At 46.6% G+C, this 22,508-nt stretch overlaps 2 protein-coding genes across 5 annotated transcripts in view; one reads left to right on the plus strand and one right to left on the minus strand.

Moving 5' to 3' along the window:
* The window catches only part of Zic1 (Zic family member 1), a 12,435-nt gene extending 10,577 nt beyond the window's left edge, over nt 1-1,858 (minus strand). The window contains exon 1 of the mRNA XM_039082089.2: nt 1,537-1,858. The gene's annotated coding sequence lies outside the window, so the exon portion shown is untranslated. The remainder of the gene's footprint in view (nt 1-1,536) is intronic.
* On the plus strand, nt 2-20,418 carry Zic4 (Zic family member 4). 4 transcript variants are annotated; one of them, XM_063265570.1, is made up of 7 exons: nt 2-92; nt 171-423; nt 3,112-3,329; nt 3,888-3,972; nt 10,061-10,678; nt 15,192-15,507; nt 17,662-20,418. In XM_063265570.1, coding segments are annotated over exons 3-7 (1,023 nt in total). In that variant the 5' UTR covers nt 2-92; nt 171-423; nt 3,112-3,326; the 3' UTR covers nt 17,663-20,418. The 4 variants fall into 4 exon arrangements, with proteins under 4 accessions (XP_063121640.1, NP_001381057.1, XP_063121639.1 ...); NM_001394128.1 differs by lacking the exons at nt 2-92; nt 3,112-3,329 and having other exon boundaries at nt 244-423; nt 17,662-20,413; XM_063265569.1 differs by lacking the exons at nt 2-92; nt 171-423; nt 3,112-3,329; nt 3,888-3,972 and having other exon boundaries at nt 9,970-10,678.
* The last annotated feature ends 2,090 nt before the right edge of the window (nt 20,419-22,508 follow it).

Genomic DNA, 22,508 nt, shown 5'->3' on the forward strand with positions numbered 1-22,508 from the left:
AAGAAAATCAGACTTCTCTCCTCCAGTCTGTGGAAAATCCACCGGGGACGTTGACAGAGGGTATTTTTAGGAAACCCATCCAAATATACAAGGTAAGAGTAAATATGAGAAGGGAAAAAAAGTTGTGGGTTGTAGAAGTTATCAAGTGGGATTTGCGGCGCTCTCTGCAGGAAACGCGAGCGGCTCCAGTTCAAAGCCACATGCACCAACGTGACATATAAGCCATTAAAATATCATCCTGACGGCTCATTTCTGCTTCATCATACATTCCCTAACTGCTTCCCCGAAAGCTGGAGAAGGAGAAATGAAGGATGACCGCCTCGGTGGAACCACAAAAGAGGTGTAGAGGGGTTTCTGGTCCCCCCTCTTCTACCCCAAAGTGATGTGCAGAAATGAGGTGACCCAGGCAACAGGTGGAGCAGGGTAAGTGCTTGAAACCAGGGGGAGGGGGGTCAGTTGGGGAAGGCCTGTACTCCCAGCGGCCTTGTAGCAAATGTACTTATGGGGGCCGTGGTCACCCTAACCCACTGGGAGAATAGGCCCAGTCAGACTTTTTTTCTCTATCTCCACCTTCACACACACACACACACACACACACACACACACACACACACACATATCGCGGGTACAGGCCCCACCCCACTTATTCTAAAGGGGATGGGGAGGGGCAGCGTTGAAGATGAGTCCTTTCTTTCCTCTGGGAGGAGTGGGTGCAAGAAAGACAGATGGGGCTCCTCCAGCCAGTGGCACCAAACCCAGCTTGTTGCCTGCTTGTCTTCGCTCCTCTTTTTTTTTTTTTTTAATTGCCTGGGTGTGCCCACCGTGGGCACAAGAAGAACAAAACTGACCAAGTTTTGCCCTTCTTGTTCGTGGTGGAAACCGAGGGGGTGCCCGTGAAAGAGTCCTTGCAGACGGCCTTTCTGTTTTTCCCTTCCGCAAGGATGATGGGGAGGGTTTCGGTTTACCTTTACCAGGGTCAATCACTCAAGTTAGTGCTGCGGAAAAGCTACACAGTAGAACTTCTCCGGATATTCTCTGAGGACTGAGATTGCCGTTTGGGTCAGCCTCGGCCGGCTGCCTGCCAGCCCGCCCTTATCCTGCTCCTCCTGCTTCAGTAGTCTGTCTTAGGATCTGCTCTATTTGTGCCACAGGCCATAGGTTCGCGACCTGGCTTTCTTTCTCCTGGAAAGGAATCCGGCTTGCGGTTAGATGCCGGGAGCAGGCCGAAGCCTAGACCCAGGGGTATATAACGAATTACTAGCGAAAGAAGGGAGAAGAATTTGAGTGGATTTGAGTGTAGAAGCGTTACCTGTCTAGTTCAAAGTCTTAAAGTTTGGAGTCGACCAAGAAGGAGATAGAGAAGACTGAGAAAGGGAGAGAGGGCATAGGAGGGCGGTTTCAAGACTTGGTATTCACTGGAGTCTGCAGAAACAACCTTGTCATGGCAAGGCTTGGCAGTGACCTCCAGCATCTGCTTCTGGGACACCTCTTTTTTCCTTCCTGTGTTTGGGGGCAGGGGTTTAAGGTATGGCTTACCTGCCCAGGTCGGGTTGTCTGCAGGTCACCCCACTAGTTTAAGCTTGACTCTGAGCACCCGAAGGTTGCCAGCCTTCCAGCCTAGAGTTAGGAGGAATCCGATCTCTACCCCCTCGAGGACAGGAATAAGAAGAGGGATGTGGACAACCCAGGCGCTCAGCTCAATTTCTTGGTGCTTCAGGGCTGGTGCAAGGTAGCCAGGGAGGTGCAAGTGCAGCTGGTGATCGATCTGAGCAAAGGCCAGCAGCGGCTTTCATCTTTGGCTTGGTAGCTGTGAGCCTGCCAGGGCTGAGCTCTTCCGGCAGGCAGGCAGGCAAGTATTCCCGCCTGATAGTTAATCAGTGTGGAACTGAAGTCGCCAGCTCTAGTTGACCTCTGACCTTAGACAGGCCTATGTGGACTAAGTGTGCTTCACAACAGGCAAATTGTGATTCCTCAAATCAAAGCAGTGTCTGTTGCAGTACCGACCATCCCATCTTCTTGTGACTATCAATCACTGAGGCTCCCTGGCACCCCTTTCCCTGTCCTCTCAAGATGCAGGATAAAGGCTGGTTACAATACATCCTGAGGATACCCTTCATTAAGTTGGTAGTCACTTGGTATGAAAAGACGCCTTGGGAGTAAGAGTTTGGGGGGAACTCAAAGAGTTTTTTAGACCTACTATCCCAGGGATCTCAGATTCAGGGGCCCAGGGACAGTTCCCAAATTCACTCCTTTCTCTGTCCCTTCAACAAGACTATGTGATTTCAAATTCTAACCAAAGAGATGGTCGCCCTGTTTCCTTGCATAGGCTGGATCTACTACAGATCTAGCCAAGGTCCCTTTTGTCTGCCTTGATTCAACCTTTGAAACATTTCCTTGCATGCCCAGGGAAGCATTTGTAGTGCACAAAGGACATGTACATAGGGCATGAGGGTACCAGCAATCCAGACCTCCTAGAAGTTGGGCTGTGCCAGCATTGTTGGTAGGCAGAAGTTTCTAGGGAAACTTACCCCCTTTTCCTTAGAAGCAAACAAGTAAATTCTATTATTGCCAACCAACCAGGAACTGTGGTGCCAGACATCCTGCCATGAGAACATTCAGAGCAAGGACACCCAGCTTGCTGCCCTTCTGTAAGAATACAAAGTTGGGCCTCCTTTCTTTCTTGCTCTGTGCTAGAAGGAGCTTGTTACCTTTAAGGAAGGATTTTGTTGGTTTTTTTTTGTGTGTGTGTGTGTGTGTGTGTGTGTGTGTGTGTGTGTGTGTGTGTGTGTGTTTAGATAAACTTGAAAACAATTTCCCCTTGGAAAAGGTGAGTATATGCAGGCCTGTGCCTGGAAAAGAAAAAGAAAGGATGAAACCCTGAGGGTAGTTTGGGTCTGAGTTAAGAGATGCTGGGAACATAGGAAATTAGAGACCCTGTATGACAGTGCAGCTCTACTTGGATCTAGCCCGTGGGTCAACAAGTTAAACAGCCACTTGTTCTGTGGGCTAGAGTGTCAAGACAGCCAGGCTTCCCATTGACTGAGGTCTTGCTGTGTTTGTCCAGCCTGAGACCTTTTTCAATGACTGTTTGTCCTTCCTCACCAAATTTAGGGTCAACGCTAGGTGGATTGCTGTTTGGCTGCTTCACTGCCTGCACAGCCTTGCCTGACAGATGCAGAGGGCCTGAAAATGCTTTCAAGGATTTATGGTTGCCGAATGCTTGGTAGCTCCAGCCACTGACAAGCAATCTTGAGAGGGAGGCACTGTTTCTAAACTTTGCAACTGCAAAAAAAGAGACAACTTGACACCAAGTAACAGCAACAAACATGGTACATTTTTAATCTGGTGGGTTTAATATTAGCTTTGAAAAAAATGAGTTAGTAACAGCCCTCAAGTGGATCTGGAGCAAGAAGGGAATGGAACATGTGGGGTTAAAGGGTTATTCACTACTGCTGACAGAGCAGGGCTTGAAAATCTGAAATTTTCTTCCTTCCAACAATATTAACTAAGCATAATCGCACATCCCCAGAGAATAGAGGACCCTCTCCACCACACCTCAGCAAATGTAAATAACCAACTTGAATAAATAATGGGGTGTTCTGAAACAAAATCTCAAATTCTAGAAGCCACCAATTTTTGAACACTGAATCTACCTAAACGTCAGAACAAGGAGTGATACGAATTCTAACTGGGAAATTAGAATTTTTTTTAATGATTTTATTGTCAATGTAATCTTTTTTCTTATGTTTCCAAATCTGAAAATGATCAAAAAAGAGCTAAAGGACTGTTTTCAGACTAACATCTTTCTTTCATACACTCAGGTCATGGATTCTTGCCACAGAAACTTGTATGGTATTGTTTTACTAAGGCCTTTTCTTCTCAAGCAGGCTCAAGCTCAGAAAATGAAATACAAGACTTCCCTGGTGATGAGGAAGCGATTACGGCTGTACAGAAACACTCTGAAAGAATCAAGTGAGTAATTAAAAAATCTTATTATCAATAGAGATTTGCTGAAGATCAGGCACTTTTTTCTGTGTGTGTGCGTGTGTGCGTGTGTGTGTGTGTGTGTGTGTGTGTGTGTGTGTCTGTGTGTGTTTATGCACGAAGCATATTTGATTGTTTCTCTTTTGCTTATACTGGGATGTGAATCTGGGCCCATCTCTAAGTTTAAATGAAACTTAGAATAACACCTTGGTCTTTGATGCATTTGCACACAAATCAATGACACAACTTCCCACCAGCAGCCCGAGGATTCAATGCCTACTCATCTGGACGTTCTAGAATTAATATTTGAGTACTGGATCATTGAAACAACCACCCTTGACCTTCTGCAATTCCACTGTCACATTATTCTATGACATATTCATCTTGAATTCATTTCCAGACAATTTGATTGGGATGAGGTTTGACATGTATTGGCTTCCATGAAAGAAGCATACTTTGATCTTGGTGATGGGGTTTACATGATATGCATCATCTTTACCAGGGGCACAAGCCCTCTGCAATGTGGTAGTGACTGTGTTCCCACAATGTGGTGTCTGAACCAAGAGTGACTGACAGCCACTCTGTCAGAAATACCTTCATTGTGAAGAATTTAATTTCATATTCCATTTAGAATAAGCATAGGATTTAAAGTTGGCTTTTCCCCCCTTGCAGGCATCTTTTTTTTCTTAACTTCAATTATAAAGTCCATGTGTTTTCTAAACATGGTCTCTTATTGGTATGCAAGGCAAGCTCCTTAACAAAAGTTAAGTCAGTTAGGAAATGACTCTCTTTTACTATCTGGGATGGCTTTATGGCAGAAGTCAAAGAAGAGATGTGATTGTTATATAAGTTCAGTTGTTTTGATCTCTTAATGCTACCTTGGCAGTTCTTTTATCAATTGCTTCTGATCTTTTTATGAAAAGACGTTTTGCAGAAGCATTCCTTGGAAATTAAATTGCATCTAAAGTATATTTTCCCACATTCTCAGTTCCATTAATGGTGATTAAAGCTAAAATTTTCATAACTAGGAGAAATTTCCTCTTCTAAAAAAAAATCCTAACAGACCTCATCTCCTTTGCATAATTTGGGATTGGACATGTGGCAGGCTTCTGGGGCTTAAATGATTTCTTTTCATAAGACCTGAGATACCTCCCACTGCAGGAATCCTGAAATCAGTGAACAGCCTCTTCAGAGATACACACCTTGTTTTGAGTGACACCATGGTCACAAATGTAAAATCGGAACTGAAAAGGTGGCTGCAGATCTAGAAGCAGAACATTGAGATGGCAGAGGCTGCTTGGCCTGGCTCTGAGCCATGGCCCCTCGGCTGAATGGGTAATCGTGATTTAGCATTGTTTCAAAAAATCAAAATGGAAAAATAGCCCAGCTCTTGATGCCTTATCTTTGTCCTTCCCCCTTTCCAAGAAGAGAGGTCAGATAGCTCAGCTACTGATGTAAGAAGCTCTGACAGAAGATAAAGAAAGCCACCAGTTGTCCTTTTCCTAGAAAATAAACTAGAAACCACTCAGTTATGCCACTGGCAGTAGTGCCTAATGCGAGCAAAAATGCTCAAGTCATGATTCTAGGCATCAATTTTGAGAGACTCTAGAGATTGGAGGATGTTACGGAACTACTGATAGAATCCGTCCCATGTACCCTTCATGGAAGCTCAACAACCCCCCTCCCCCTGCATTTGCCAAAAACACCTTTTGGCTACAGGCTACTCCTTTCTTTGCAAACCAAGCGGGAAGCTCTTGAAAGCAAACTGACCCCAGCAAAGATTAGCACATCCAGCCAATGGAAGGTTTCTGAAACTGGAGAGCTCTGTATCCTAAGACATTTTTAAAAAAGAAAAAAAAACTATAGAAATACACTTCTAGGACATTGGTGCTCCAGTCCTTGTCATTTCTGATCAGCTTGTGACTCTTTTTGGAGTTTATTTTAAAAATTTACCTTGAAGGTCCTTACATAATTGCTGAAAGTTTTATGTCAGTAAATATAAACGGATACAAGAAATATTTTTTTCTCTCTATCTCTGTCTCTGGGGAAATGAACCTCAAAAGAATGTCTGGTCCCATTGTTATGTTTAGCCAACCGAGGTGTGGACCATATGGCTCCAAGAACCTTGCAAGAATCAGGCAGTCTCTGTGACCTGCAGGTCAACTGACCCCTAGCTACTCAAGAAATGTCTACCCAGGATGGGTCCAGATGTTTTTAGTGCTTCAAGAGAAGGCTGCATCTGGGAAGGAGCTCCATGGGGCCAGGCTACTGTCAGTGATTTTGGCTGAATCAGATGTGTTTGCCCTTTTGCTGCTGGCACAGAAAGTCATACACATGATCATATCTTTTCAAGGGCAAAGATAGTCAGACTGTATACTCACATGATGTGTGTATAAAACCTCTCTCTTTCTCCCTCTCTCCCTCTCTCTCTTTTAACCTTTGAGTACACAGGTCAGTGCTTGCAATTCAGGAGGTCTGTAAACTTGGATTTTTTTTTTTTATTTAATCCTTCTCTCTACAACCTGCTAATGGAAAGTTAGCATTTTCTTCTCCTGTGAAAATGAGAAGCAAACATTTTCGGCATGCTCACCAGGCTTCCAAATGGTTCTGAAAATAGCTGAAAATGCTTAAAAAAAAAAAAAGCCATTCAGCCTGTATTGTTATTCAAAGCATTTAATGGGGATTGGGTCACAGTATGTGTATTAAGAATCCATGTTGGTTTGAATCAAATAATTAACCAGAGTTAAAAATGGATCCTGAATTTGACACATCCTGAACAATTAATTGTATAGCATCTAGGTTTAAGTGAGAGAAAAGAGATTTTAGATCCTGGGTTATGTTATGGCACAAGTGCACCTGCACTCAGGTTTACTATCTCAGTTCTGAGGTTTGGAGGATAGAAGTAGCAGGGCGAGAAGGGACACACGTTTGTTTTCTGTTGTCACCCTGTGTGTTGTGTTTCAAGTTCTTTGGAGGCTCAGCTCAGACTCACCTGAATACACGCTTTATTTTTCTCAGAGCTCAGACTCAAAATTCACTGAAATTTGGTAACTGCCTAGAGATAAGGGGGGCAGGGGGGCGGGAGGAGGAACAATCCAAGGGACCAGATAGAGGCACCTCTCATTAAAAGGCTAACTGTGGAAAGTAAATGAAGCTTTCAGAGGGAGAGATACATTCTCAGAGACAAGATCTTAAAATGTCAGGAAAGGTCTTGACTTAAGAAACAGAGGCCAACTGTCTCTCCTCCTCTGTGTGTGTGTGTGTGTGTGTGTGTGTGTGTGTGTGTGCTCACAGAATCTGTTTGTAATTGCCTAAGTCTTTCCTAATACAGAGCAGAGAGATACAGACTATTCAAAGCTAGAGAAATTATTGTGGAAGTTAATCCCTTGCTAAATCCCTTGCCCCAAGCAGGGATGAATGATGAATGTACCAAGCTTTAGAAAATAAGTCAATTATTAAAAATGTTAAAGCCTTGTTTATGGGGCAGGAGTGTAGCTCCCTTGATGGAGCCCTAGGTTTCTCTTTCAGCCCCTATGTTCACTCACATGTGCTGTTGAGTATCTATGAACCCAGCTCTTGGAGAGTGGAGGTAGGAAAAGCAGAAGTTCAAAAGCATTCAAGTTCTAGACCATCCTTGGCTACAGGAGCCCCTGTCTCAAAACAACATAAAAGAAAACAAATGAAGTAAAAAACAAAAAGACCAAAAGACCTTTATTTACTAGTCATGGAGTCCTCAGGGAGAGGTCAGTACAATCGATGGAACATTAAGTTAGTGTTCCCTCTAATTTGTTCAGACTTCTCTCTTCTCTTAAAGGGTTATGTTGTTGTTGTTTCTTCTCAACCTTTAGAACTCTTTAAAACCCCGTTAAAGGTTTCTGGGTCTTAGCAAGCAGAGGATCCAAGAACTTTCTTCGGCATTATTGAGCACGAGGACCCAGTCAGGGCCCTGGGCTAAGGAAGCAGTTGATCGTTGGGCAGACAAGGGGCCAGAATTGAAATGTTCAATTGGTCTTCCTCAGTCAGCTATAGTGGTAGTTTTAGACTGAAGGCCTTGAATGCAGGCAACTATGCCATCCATTCTGTAGAGTTCTATAGAGAACAAGGACTAAGGTCGAAGCTTCTGCAACAAGTGGCCACAGACTGGAAGTTATCACAGGTGCCATTGGTGGACCCTTCATCTGGCATCACTGCACAGAGTTCAGGACCCCCAGACTAGTCCCCTAGCCCATGGACTGGAAGGCAAGAACCTGTTCCTTCTATTTGTGTATTTGTGTGCCTTGAGCCTTTATTTATTTAGCCAGAATACCCTCAGGTAGATAAATATGAGCTATGAGGAAAAGACACCTTTCAGGGGAACCTGAAGTGGTGTGAAACAAGACTTCTTCCTCTTCTGACCTCTTCTGGTTCAGTCTCTCTAGTCAGGCCAGTCACCAAGAGGAAGGAGAGGCAAGGGTGATTGGAAGAGAGTAGAGAAGAGGTGGAAGGTGGGTGAATAAAGGAGTAGACATACAGGGTAGTTTTAGGGGAACAAAGAAGAAGAGAGAAAGGCAAGGGGGAGAAGAAATTTCAGAGAAAGAATAAAAGTGGGTACTAGGTTCGATACCCTAGGAGTTTCTTTACTAGGAGTTCTTCAGGCAGTCAGCAGCCTACTTTTCTGCCTTGATTCCCACCCTGTCCTTTGCCCTCAAAGACAAACTTTCCAAATACCTTGAGGCACCTAAGTACTCAACTGTGTACAGGACCCTACTCATCTCCTTCCAGAGTCGTCTTGGGTATAAGCATAACCTAACCCTGTTCGCTCACTTCCAGGAGCATGGTGGCATAGCTCAGGATTCTAGGAGGAGGAGGGTGGTGGGGAGTTACAGGAAAGAAAAGAATCCATGCCTGGGTCAGAGCGCATGAGCAATAGAAGCGTGAAATGCTATTGGGATTGGGGGAAGGAGCGAAAGAGGGAGGGAGAGAAAAAGAGGGAGAAGATGAAGAGGGAGAGGGATGGAGAAAGAGAGGAAGAGAGAGAGACAGAGACACGTAGAGAGACGGACAGAGAGAGACACACACAGAGAGAGACAGAGAGAGAGGAGAGAGATATCTTGTCATCACTGACGTCGGACCAGACCACCGGCCAATAGGCGACACAGGCGATTGTTCTCACGGTGGCCCGGGGCCGCGGCCCCGAATCTATTCATTTCCTTAAGCGCTCTGCTGCCGCCTCAGTAGTGCCCGGGGTTTCACACGGACTTTAAAGACAGAGAAAACAGAAGGGGGAGGGGGCAAACACCAAACTTAAAAACAAACAAACAATCCCCGCCACTTTACATAAGTTTATTCTCTCCTCTCCTCTCCTCCCCTCCCCTCCCCTCCCCTCCCCTCCCCTCCCCTCCCCTCCCCTCCCCTCCTCTCCTTTTTCCTCGTTTTCGGTTGTCCTTTGCACTGCCAAACTGTAGTCGCATTGGTGGCTGCCAGACCAAAGGGCAGCAGGCGGTCCTTTCCAGGCCCAGTGGGACCCTGAAATTAATATATATTTATGTATTAATATATATTAACACACACACGCACGCGCGCGCGCACGCGCACACACACACACACACACACACACACACACACACACACACACACACACGTCCAGGACGCTTTAAAATCACTACCACTTCCCAACTTCACCACCCCCGAAATGACCCTTCCTATCATCTCCCTCCAACTTGGCCCGGGAGCACCCCTTGGTGTTGGTGGACAAAGTAATCTTGAGATAGGTCTTACACCTCTGCAGCAGAGGCCGTGCCCCCAGGCACCCACAGACTCAGCCCTGCTGCCTTTCCCACCTACCCCATTATCGCTACCCTTTGCAGCTCATGGCACGGCAGGGGACTCGGCAGAACTGCAGCCCAGCCGGACGAAGGCGGAGGCTTTTTTACTTTGCTGGGTCTGCCAGGTTCATTGCTGGCACCGACTGGCTCAAGATCCCAGCACCGACTGCCAGAAACCTAGATGCGGCTGGGCAGAATTTGTCCCCGGGGACCGGGGAAAGTGCGAAGCTCACGCCACCGCTTCTCATGCACGTTGTTTGTCTCGACAACAGGTAGCAGCTGTGGACACCATGGGCCCCAGCTCGCCGCTGCTTCGAACCCCTCGGTGTTTCCGGGCCTTCATGAGCAGCCTCCTCAGGCCTCCCACAGCCGTCCTTTGAACGGACTCCTGCGTCTGGGGATCCCTGGAGACATGTATGCGAGGTCGGAACCTTTTGCACCAGGGCCTATGGCCCGCGGCGACACTCTGGCAACAGCCACAGCTCTGCACGGTTATGGCGGCATGAACCTGACCATGAACCTCACCGCACCCCACGGCCCTGGAGCCTTTTTCCGCTATATGCGCCAGCCCATCAAACAGGAGCTCATCTGCAAGTGGCTGGGGGATGACAGCCCGATATCCCCGCGGCCCTGCTCCAAAACTTTCAGCACCATGCACGAGCTGGTCACGCATGTCACCGTGGAGCACGTCGGTGGCCCAGAGCAGGCTAACCACATTTGCTTCTGGGAGGAGTGTCCGCGACAGGGCAAGCCCTTCAAAGCCAAATACAAACTTGTAAATCACATCCGCGTGCACACGGGCGAGAAGCCCTTCCCTTGTCCTTTCCCGGGGTGTGGGAAGGTCTTTGCTAGATCAGAAAATCTCAAAATACACAAACGAACACATACAGGTCAGTACTTAGTGCTGTCTGTCTCGTGCGACCCATGGGACACAGACCCTTGGGTCTGAATTTCCTTAAGTTCCAACTGAGGGGAGGAGGGAGGTATTTTGGTATTGTTTCCATGAGCCAGATTTATAAAACGGTAATTAACAGCTTCTGCTCCTAGACTCACCGTTTTCCGGAGGCTGTCTGGGCAGAGTAGCTCCAGAGTTCCGGGGTCCCTGTGGGTAAACTGGTGCTCCTAGCTTTAGAGCTTTGATTTTATTTAGGTTCTGGATATTGAACCCTAGGTTAGATACCCCGTCCCAGGAGTTTGATTTTAAGACATTTTTAAAAAGCAGCGTGGCTTCCCCAAAAGTCTTAAAGGAAATGGGAAAATTTTGTCTCACATTTACAGATCACTGTTGGAAAATCTTCTCCCTTTTAGCCCTGCCATCACCTGGACTGAGAGGGTCATCAGACCCTTAATACCTTCTTTAGGATTTATGAGCCTTGGGGGCCTACTTTTGACTTGTTTTTGTATTGCTATCTCCACAAAAGGGACTTTTTTTTTTTTTTTGGTAACTCTCATTCTTATTTTAGTAGAGACCCAACGGGACCCACTGCCTTAAATGTCATTTACCGAGCTGTTAAGTGAAATAGGGACATGTGTCAACCACATCTGTTAGCTCTAGTTAACAGAAAGAAAAGGAGCTCAGTGAAGGAGTCTGGTAGTTGAACTCTTCTGGCCAGAAGCATCTAATTAATACAATTGCAAGAAGAAAGTTTTCACACTTTCAGAACAGCCTGTGAAGTTACATTAATTAGTTTAGCAGCCACTGTTTGACTCTCCTTGCTCCCCCACCACTGCCCCCCTCGCTTGAAGTTTAAGAAGTCAGCGTCTTCTCCCCTCCCCCATCTTGGAGGCGGGAAAAGGGAAGAATGATGGAGAGACCAGAATTCCAGCTTGGTACTCTAGTTCTGCAGGCTGTATCTTTCCTTTCTACAATTCTTGTTAGAACGGCAACCTTTTTAAGAGACCAAGTTCCCGATAGTTGCAGTACCTGGTAAGAAGCTTGCTAAATCTTGCCACAAACTGCCTCCCCCATGAGGTTTAGTGGTAGAATACTGGCATAGGCTGAGGCAAGACCAAAGTCCAATTTAGATCTTGCTCTTTATCTCCCTAGCATGTCAGCAAAGGTCTTGTACCGTTTTCTAAAGCACGTTCTGAGATCTCCCCCACTCTGTCCCATCCATTTGCTCCTCTCTCTCCCCCTGAGTTATATCCCCAGGGACAGAGGAGTAAGTAAGACCTTGATTCCAGTCCTCAGAGTTGCTGCTCCAGAGGCTGGCTGCCAGCACCTGGAAGGTGGATGCGCAATCCGGGGCTGGAGAAAGAACTCATCTTTAATGACAGGGATTTTGAAGCAAACAAACTTATACTGCTCTTTGCCGGCCCACTGTTTGAAGTCTGTGAAGCAGAAAATGGTCAAATTCTTAGCGTAATCGACCTACATCAGAGAAGCAAAAGTGTGCCTGGCTGGCTCTCAGGTTTGCTTGGACTCAAGGCAGAATTCTGCGCGTTCTTTTTCGGTCTCTGTCCTAATTCATTACAGCTTGGGTTTAAAAAATGAAAGAAAGAAAGAAAGAAAGAAAGAAAGAAAGAAAGAAAGAAAGAAAGAAAGAAAGAAAGAGAAAAGAAACAAAACCAAACCATAGAGCCTTCCCTGTTCCGGTGTCTCCCTCAAATCTCATAAGTAATGGCAAGAAAAGGAGGAGGCAAAGCAGCAACAAAATGTTTCTCAAATGGCAATAGAACTCTCTACAAATTATTCATGAAGACAGTTTTCGATTCAACAGGAAAATAATTGCCTTTTCAAATATTAATGGCGTTTCATTTCCTCGAGTCGCGGAAGCGGCGATCAGGAGCAGATTTCTTAGCTGAGATTCTCCCGAAAGTGACTCCCAGGCCTGGCTCTGGAGGTAGCGGGTGAAGAAGGTTTCACTGACAGAGACCGGGGAACAATGGTAGGGCGGCGAGGGGTACGCGGGCCAGGAGCGCGCGCCGGGCCAACCTCCCAAACTGGCGCGCCTCCCGGAACCCCCGGGCCCGGGCTCTCCCCACCTTTCCCCGCAGTCAGTCAGCCCTCTTGGGGGTGGGGGGGGAGGCGGCGGTTGGGGGTGCAGGCCGGAGCCTGGGCCGCTCTGGGGCGGAGTCATGGCGAAAACAGACCCAGCTACAAGTGCCAGAAAATGGCGCTGGCCTAGAGGCCCGGTAGGCCGGCGAACTTGGCGCCGGCGCCGACTGAGGCTGTGCTCGCTTTGGAGCCGGGGTTGAGGACCAGGGCCGGGGCCAGGGCCCCAAGCGAAGTCCGGAGGCTCGCGGCCTAGGCGAAGGTCGTTCCGCGGGAGACAGGCCGGGCCGGGCGCCGCGGGGTCCACCCTCCCACCCAGGGCGTAGCGCAGGGACTTGGGGGAGGGGAAGGGTGAAGGGCGGCGGGGGTGGGAGGGTCGTCGAGCGCGGGGCCCAGGGCGCCTCCTGCGGCTCCGCAACGCTAGGGCGGGCCTGCACCTGGCCTCCCAGGGGCCTGCTCACTCCCGGGTACTGAAGAGTCTCCATACCTGCTCTTTTCTTCCCCGTTTCTCGTCTGGAGCGAAATACTTGTCTAGTTTACGCGACGAGACATTGGAATGGGATCTGTGGCTGCAGAATACCCCTCACCCCCCTCGTGAGGGACTTCTGTCCTCAAATTCTAATCTCAAACTCTATCCCCCACCCCACCACCCCTAAAAAACTTATTAGGTTTCAGTTGATTTTTTTTTTTTTTTGCAAATTATTTTATGAAGAAAAAGAAGGAGGGAGGAGAGAGAAAAGTTTGGGGTTTGCAAACGTTGGTGGAATCAAAGGACAGAAATCTGGGGACAAATAGGGACACTGATTTGTTCATTATACGTCTCCAATTTTCGTAAAACCGTGCCTTGTCCTGTGAAATGGCAGCGGGCCACATCTTCCAGAGAACCCTAGTGTACCAGCTCTACTCAGCAAGGGTGAGCGCTATCGGTGGGCAGTGCGGGAGAGACGGGTTGGCCGATATTTTTGCCCAAGCCAAAGGCAGGTTAACAAGCAAACCTCAGTTTAAATCTGAGCACCGACGCCACAGCGGAATGTAGAGTTTGTTGTTTTCTATCTGGGAGTCTTTCCTGTAAACCGCGGGAGAAGCGATCACAAAGCCAACAGCGGAGCATCTTGCTATTGAGTCTTATGCTAGAGAAATGTTAGCACCTCTGATCACCCCCCAGGACCTTCAGCTTCTAGGATCACAGACACCTCCCCCTTTCCTTTTCCGAATCAACCCCAGTTGAATCAAAGACTTGGAATTCTAGCTTCTGGGGGTGTGTGTCGGGGGTGGGGGTCAGGGGTTTCGTTCCCCTTCTATACAGCAGCAAATTCAGGCTGCAAGGAACTCCTGGAACGAGGCTTCGCCCAACTAATATTCCCAGCTTTGTCAGCGTTCTGGCCTTCCAGCACTTCTACCTAGACTTGCGGTACACCCGGTGGACCTGGCCTGTATCAGGCACTCACCCGAAGCTTGCCACAGTCAGGGCCGCGATTTCAACAGACTTAAGATCCCTTCTGACCTGATCCGATTTTCATCTATCAGCCTCTGGGTTCCTCTGGCCTGCGAGGTGAAACAGGCGGGCGGGGTAATTGTCTGGGGAGGATCACAGACTTGGAATTGTCAGTTTGGACTGAGAGGGTCCGGTCTACACTCGACAAGGTCTCCGCGACACTGCTGGATCCATATAATAAAATATTAAAACCGGCGAACACTATCTCGAGGAATTTCGGATAGACTGGGCATGATGTGAAGAATGTTGCAGTATATTTGCCTTCAGTGAGTGAAGTGGAAAGGAGAGGGGGCTCTATTTCCTGGAAAATAGCCTTTGAGGTGAATCGTTGCTCAGAATGTTTCTCACACTGCGCATACGCATGTGCATCCGCCGCTCATCCTTTCAAATCCTTCCGTTGTTTGGCACTTGAACAAAACCTACTTTAGAAAACACTTTGAACCAGGAAGGACTATGTGTCCGGCGGATTGCTGGGCAAAGCTCACTAGGGCAAAGACAGATGGCTTGGGCAGTAACTTTAAATCCAGTAAATGTGAACTTCTCAATCAACTCAATTCCGTGGGTAAAGGTGCTTCTGTCTCCACATAGATAAAAGTTGGAGCTAAAAAAACGTGCCTGGATGAGGATTCTCAAGAATGGAAATGACTATGATGGAGTCATCGTCGCTCCTCCTCCGACGCCCCCACCCCCATCCCTAGGCCCTGGACCGGGAGGAGGAGGGGTAGCACTCTGTAGGACTAGGCCACGGGGTGGGGGAAGGGTCTCAGACTTAAAGCACAGGGGAAAGTAATTTCTGAAAAATCTTTTGTAGGTCTTTTGCTGAAAACAAAAGAACGATGGGGGCGGGGGGACACAATCCTGATATTGGGACGCAGACCACATCCTACTAACGTCTCTGCGTTTCCTCCTCCAGGCGAGAAACCTTTCAGATGTGAGTTCGAGGGCTGTGAGCGGCGTTTCGCCAACAGCAGCGACCGCAAGAAACATTCGCACGTGCACACGAGCGACAAGCCTTATATGTGCAAGGTGCGCGGGTGTGACAAGTGCTACACGCACCCCAGCTCTCTGCGAAAGCACATGAAAGTTCATGGTCGCTCGCCGCCACCCAGCTCTGGCTACGACTCAGCTATCACGTCTGCTCTCACGTCGACCTCGTTAGAAAGCGGCCGTGAGCCCTCAGTGGCTTGCTCTGCGGCGGTGGTTGTGCGTGGCACAGATGTGAGCGAATGGTACGTGTGTTCGGGCGCCTGGACCAGTGGTGGCTGACTCTGCAGCGCCCCCACCCCAGCCTATCGCCGCCACCTCTGGGCCCAGTTGCAGCCACCGCCGCCTTCAATATCAGGACTGTTTCTCAGCGAGCTGCTCTGGTTTATGCCGGTTTCGAGTCTAGGCCCGGTTTCAAGAAGTAGGCAAGGAACGAAGGGAAGGAGAGTAGAAGAGTAGATAAGCAGATAGACCACTATTAAAGGTTATTGAACATGCTGATGTTAGATCATTATATGAAAACAGAAATGTGTTCATTCTATAGTCACATCCTATACACACTTTGCCCATGAAACCAATGTCCAGGATACAGAGACAGATAACAAAAACAACAACAAAACTTATTAGAATTTATTCACAATTTTGGCAACTGCAGGTGGCAAAAGTAAAGCCATACATTTTCCCAGTGGGTGTGGAAGGGTGGAAAAGATTTTCCTTGAGGCCTGGGCCAGGGCTTTCTCAGACCCCAGTCACAGAATACTTTTCCTTTCTTCCCCCTCGCCCATCAATCCAGACCAAGGAGTTCAGAGCCCAGGAGGTGGCAGACAACATTCCACCACCATTTTCTTGCAGCTCATTTATCTTTTCCTTTCCCTACACACACCTCTCCAGCTCCTTAGCTGATCTTGAACAACAACAACAACAGCAACAACAACAACAACAGCGAAATAAGCACATAACAACAAAGAAACACAGAAGTCCTGCATTTTCCAACCACCTCTATAAGGGAGATCAGTAGAGGAGGTGCTCGTCCCTTTTCTTGGGATGTTACATACCTCCAACCCCAATGCCTGTCAGAGCACATAGATAAGTCTGTTCTGTCAGACCTCAAACTCAATTGACATTTTATACTTGCAGTGGGGACGGAGTACGAAACAATAGGAAGCACAGACAAAGGAGCGCTAGAAGGCTTTCAAGAATTCTGAGTTGTGAAGCTTCCAGGATTCCCTTTCCCACCCCCATCTGTTTAGACGCTGCTATGGGGCCTCATAGGTGCTTGAGCAGGGGATACAGAGCTAGCTGATGTCATCATTGAAGCAAGCTCTCCACAGTCCAGGATGTGACTTAGAGAACAGCACCGGTTCTCTAATAGCTTTTGTCAGAAAGGACAGGATGTTAGTCTTATTTAAAAAGTTTACGGGCGAGCATGAGATAAATAAAGTAGAATAACAAGTGTTAGACAGGCAAACACTCAGTGGGTCTAAAAAGAGTTGAAGGTACTTAATGTACTGGTTTGTGAAGTCCTGGGGTGGAGGGCAGATATTAACAGAGATGGAGAGTAAGGCCTCTGTTGTTGTTGCGAGGGAGGAGAAATACTGGGGCTTGCTCCTCCTCTGCCACCCTCTGTAGGGAAGGAGGAGCTGCTTCACAATCTCAACTGAGATTTAAAGAAACAAAAACACCCAAAGAAAGAGAATGGTAGCAAAAGGGAGAAAAGAGTATTGTCGCACTTGTCCAGTTCTCCAAAAATCTGAAATAAGTATGTGGGGGAAGGGAAATGTTTTTTCCTGAAAGGAAGTCCCTAGGAACTCAATTTTACAACCGGAGCCTGAGGCTGGGGAAGTGTAACTTTGATACAGTCTTGCCTACTTCCCAGGACACTCTCTGATTATCTCCAGTGCCACCAAAAATAGATACACTGAATACAAGAAAAGCTGGACCAACAACTCTTAGCATGAGAGCCCTGTTACACTGTCTCAGAATCCAATCGAAAAGTCCCACTCCTGTCCCACGGAGCCTACAACTTCTATCTAATAAAGTAACCAACCATCTTGGCCAGAATGGGGTTGTTTTTCTTACCACTAGTAAAACCCAGTATTTTTCAAATGCATCTCCAGTGAACATGTTGTTGAGTTACAACCTGGTGCAGTCAGTCTAGTTTACATGGACAGTTGGGAAGCAAAGAACTTGTTTTCATGGGCAAGCACTAACCTTCCTGCCATGGCACATAGAACCCTTGAGGGACTTGATACCTCTGCTGATATTTTAAAACTGTCCCTCCTCATCCAGGACTCCTTTCTCTCCTGTTTTGCCTTTCACCCCAGTCCAACATAACAAAATGAAATAAAAATGTTTGGCCGGTCACTAATCGCCTTTAATTTTTCATTTGCTTGTTACAGATGTTGCTTGCAAGGTAATCTTGCCCTGCGCAGCTGAGCGCCCGCATCTTGCGCCTGCGACATCAAAGGGCTCTCTCACAAAGCAGTGTTTCTTCGCCACGGTGCATCTTCATGGTAAGTTAGGATTTCTATGGCAATGGGCAAGTCTCACTGAAATCCTGAAAGGCCGAGCCTGGAGCCCGTCCAGGCTTTTCATTAAGGACATAATATTTACGTCTAACAGGCCTTTTTTCTTGTGTATACAAGTATATATTTTTGTTTGACGCGGACTAAATCATTTTCATTTAATTTCCGGTAAACAAAACCCACGCGAATGGGCACTTGTTCCCGATCATAATAAAAATGGATAATAATGCGAGGGAAGAAAAGGGCCGCTTGAATCGCCGCTCAGCTCTCTTTGTTTCTGCTTTCTGCGGTGATCAGAGGGCGTATTTGGGTTTGATGGCGAGTTTCTAAAGGCGAGGAAATGGTTTGTAAGAGGGAAAAGAAAAGGAGAAAGGTCCAATCAAGCTCGGGTTGTTCAAAGAGTCGCGTTTTGGGGTTGAAAGTGTGAGTTTGACGGTGCATCAGCATGCCGCGTTAGGCTCGCCATGGAAATGCGCGCGGGGAGCGACCGCTTCAAAGGCGGCACACTTCACTGCGGACACTCTATTAAGATACATTTGCGCTGACCTTTGCTTTCACGCCATTTAATACTGTCACTGTGCTCTCCAGTATATACTTCCTCCCAGGACCTGTCTTGCCAGTGTTTAGGGGTTCAACATGCACCCTGATGTAGCGGGTTTTGGCACCCGGGATTCTTTCAAGAGAGGGAGGAGGAGCCGAACTCCGAACACCTTGACAGCGCCCATAGGCTCCAGAGTTAGAGTAAATGACTAGGGCATCCCGAGAAACTTACCAAAGGAGGATTCCCAGCTCAGTTGTGGGGTGGCCGACTTGGGGGAAGTATGGGAGCCGTTAACTACGGCTCAGGGACAGTTAGTGTCCCTGTGTTCCCCAGAGGTGCCATACTTCTTCCTAACCCTAGAACTCTCTCAGCCCCTTAAGCTTTTCCTCTGATGTGCCACTGTGGTCTGGGCTGGCTTTGGGTACAAACTGAAAAGCCCAAGGCCAAGGGGATGGGGGAAGATGGCAGCAAAGTTAGAAGTCCATGTTCTCTTAATTGTCTTGTTGTTTATTTTATCCAAGTACCCTAGTGAATAGGGGAAAAATAAACACGGTGGAAAAAAATCAAACAGTAGAGTCTTCTTTAGTGCCCGTCCTTGTGGTTGAATAAAAAGGATGGTCTGCCTTCTATTGAGCTGAGAAATCTTTGAAGTGGGAGTTATTATCTGAGACATTCCTGCTTGTCGTCCTAACAACGCTGGTGAAATGTAAAAGGTTCTTTGTCAGCGATTTGTTCTCCTCTCTGTCAAACTCACTTTGCCCCATTGGTTCCAAACCATTGCTAAAGAGATAAAATCAAATTTCTTAAAAAAAGAAGAAAAGAAGAGAAAAGAAAAGAAAAGAAAGAAAGAAAGAAAGAAAGACCCCTACACTCCACCAGTAGATAACTTTAGGAATAAGTTTTGCTAAGGGGGATGCCCCCCATCCCCATCCTCCCAAAATACAAAAAATACAAAAAAAAAAAAGCCTACTGTGTAGTTTCAGTCCTGGTGATGTGTGTAGATGTTGGAAAACCCTTTGCATCAAAACTGGTACCTCAGGTAATGCAAGAAGGGTAGAGGCAGAGCCTAAGTGCCCCAAGTCGATGCTCTGGATGCTCCTGTGAGTGCTGTCAGTCCTGGCCTGTATTCCATCCACCCTGGTTTACAAACTGGACGAATTTTACTGGAGATCACTCCAGTTCCAAATATTCCTGCTTGGGATACTTGGAACTTAAGCCTGAAAACAGGTAATGTTAAAGTTTTCCCCTTTTCACAGAAACTTCCGGTATAAATAGATTCACTGTGTTTCCTCACCACTAGTGCAGTCAGCACTCGTTTCTGCCTTCTGCCATTAACCTAAAGGATGGTAGCACAATTTCCCCCCCTAGATCATCTTGGAGTTCAGAAGGTTTGGTTCACAAGATAGTAACAAAAAAGATTGCATGCATATGCCACCTCCTCCCCTATGTGCAGTTCTTCATTTTATAGTGTGCCTAGAAAGGAAACTTTGCCCCTGTTCAGGTTTTTTCCGACCTCCTATTGTAGTTTTAAAGGTGATTAAAATAGATAAGGATGCGCCCTTCGCCCTGCTCCCTGTGCTTACTAAATGATTTGTGAAGAACTTTCCCCAAATTGTAACCCCTGTACTCAGTTAGAGTTGCTGCAAAATGTCTCTTATATCGATGTTGTTTGTTTACCTGACTCTCCATATGTCTGTTTGTATTGCTAATTTATGGGGACATGTAATGATTGCAATGAAAGTGAATTATCCAGTCAGGCGAATCTCTTATAGTCATAACTGACACACACCCAAGTCTGAGTCAGCCCTTAGATTATTGGTACCTTGTCTATCTACACTGTGATTTTCAAAATCTTTCCCCTGAACAGCAGTTAAACTAATGAACTAATTTGAAGGGAAAAAAGTTGTTGTGTATATTTGACAGTGGTTGTTGAATAAAGTTCAAAGCTGAGGCATAATCTCCTTGGAAACATGTACCTGTAAGTTAAATAAAATAAGTTTTCTCCCTCTGAAAGACTTTGTGAATGTGTAGCTTCTTTTTGCTGTGTTGTTTGGAAATAAAGGATTTGATGTTTTCTTTTCTCCTCGGAATCCCAGTGTCCACTTATTACTTCATAACCTTAGAAAAGATTCGGGGCTCTCTTACAGCCTGCAACTCTTCCTCTTCCTTAACTTTCTTCAAGGTTTGGCAGGATTATCGTTGGGGTCCAGCCACTTGAGATAGCAAAATAAGGGACCAGACAAAACAATGATCAGAGCAGAGATGTCTCTGGCCACAATCTAACCTTGGTGACATCAGTGGCAGCAACTGATTTACATTTCAGAAGAGAAAAGATAAATGGATGCTCAGTGGCCTCTCTGGTAAGCATGGCTTCCAGCAGCTCCTAGCAGCTCACGAAGCACCTCTGATTTCTAGCAAAAGACCTGAGAAGTGGTAAGAACTGAACAAACTTAGAAGAACAGGGAGAATTGGCTCCAAACCCTGCCTGAATTGATGGAATGCCTTAGATTACTGGTGGCTGCTGGAGTCTTGCTAAAACTCTCGGTGGGCACAGATCCCCTGGGGGGGGTCTGTGAAGGTTCTCAACTTTAAGGCTGAAAAGCTACAATTCAATGACTGGCTGTTCCTTCAACTGAATTTGAGGTCTTTGTTGAGTTTTAGCACACTCTCTGTGTCCATATCTGGCTTGCTTACTTTCCCCAAATGTATCAGACTAATTTGAATCACCAGAACATCTACTGTGGTCTCTGCTTATGGAAGCCAGTGCCCCTTCAGAACTCTGAATCCTTCACAGATGTCACATTATGTCTAGGTCCTTTCTAATGGCTGAGAAGTTGGGTCTAATGATTCTCTTGACTGGGGCAAGGGATTGGTGCAGTAGGAGACTGATAGATCCTGTTGTGAGAAGGGCAACTCCCCTTAAATACTATCTTAGACAAGTAGCATATATCTGAGGGACTGTATTCCTAGAGGTAGAGAGTGCAGAACTAAAATAGAAGAAGACAGGCACTTATGAAAAGGTGAAAGGGGAGCCCTGAAGAGACTGAAGACTTGGTACAATAGGGTGGCACTAGAAAGGGGGAGGGGCTTGGGCATCTGCTCCACTGGTTTCTGTCCTGAAAACTCTCAGGTTTAGGAACAGGTTACAGGGATATCTCCTGCTACTTTGACTTCGTGGTCTCTGGGAAATAATGCTCAGGAAACCCCTTTTGGCAGCACAATCAGAGTGGTGCAGAATATGGTTAGGGATGAAACCATAGCTCCATCTAAGGCTCTTCCAGGTCCTGACTGTCTTGTGTCTTGGTAGCCTGGAGTCCTCCCAGACTCTAGGATTGCTTATCTAGGACTGGAGAGGAGAATCCACCCTACCCACCCTACATTTCTGTATACTACCCAGGCCAGTGGACTAGCAAAACACCACTTCATAGAGAGGGAAAAAAGGAGGATATTTGGAAGGTGGCTGCCTATCCTCTAGTAGGTTTTTGGATAAAATCTGCCTTTGAAACTTCCTGATTCCAGCAAAAGAACTGAGAATGGGAGTAGAAAAAAGAGGAACTCAGATCAAGGTCATTGAGAGATTATCACTTCTTTCTAGATTTGTTCAAGTCATCTATCCATCCATCCATCCATCCACCCACCCACCCACCACCCATCTATCTATCTATCTATCTATCTATCTATCTATCTATCTATCTACCTATCTATCTATCTAATCTTTCTATTTTTCCTGTGTAGGAGGAAGGGTGCCACCTTTGTTCATGGATTAAACTCTCTGGGCTCCAAGTGACCATGATAAGCCTCACCCTAGAATTTATTTTCTAGGTCAGTTACTCACTTGGAAGTGACAAATGGTTAAGGCATCTCGGGGACACAGTCTGCTTAGACACCTTTCTCTGCACCCATTCACCCTTCCTTCTTGTTATTCCACAGGAGAACAGCCAGGTCCAAATTCTTCTGGAAGTACAGTGGTACTAGAAAGGAAGAGGTGGTCTGTTTGTTGATTACTAGCCCCACGTCCTTATGAATGACAGAAATTCACTTTCATTCAATTCCTGTATCTTTAAAAATAATCAGACTAACATCTTTCAGTAGGTTTTTAAAAATAAAATACTATGTCAGCTTTAGTAAACTGGAGTGTTAAATACAGTAATCCTTGAAACATTTGGAGATAAATGCTAGT

Source organism: Rattus norvegicus, chromosome 8, assembly GCF_036323735.1.
Source record: "Rattus norvegicus strain BN/NHsdMcwi chromosome 8, GRCr8, whole genome shotgun sequence".
Classification (NCBI taxonomy): Eukaryota; Metazoa; Chordata; class Mammalia; order Rodentia; family Muridae; genus Rattus; species Rattus norvegicus.

What these genes read in the sequence shown, in the direction of transcription:
- Zic4 (XM_063265568.1), top strand. Translation starts at nt 9,970, where the DNA reads ATGCGGCTGGGCAGAATTTGTCCCCGGGGACCGGGGAAAGTGCGAAGC. An exon ending in ACACAAACGAACACATACAG is followed by an intron (nt 10,679 to 15,191) that starts GTCAGTACTTAG and finishes TTCCTCCTCCAG; the next exon opens with GCGAGAAACCTTTCAGATGT.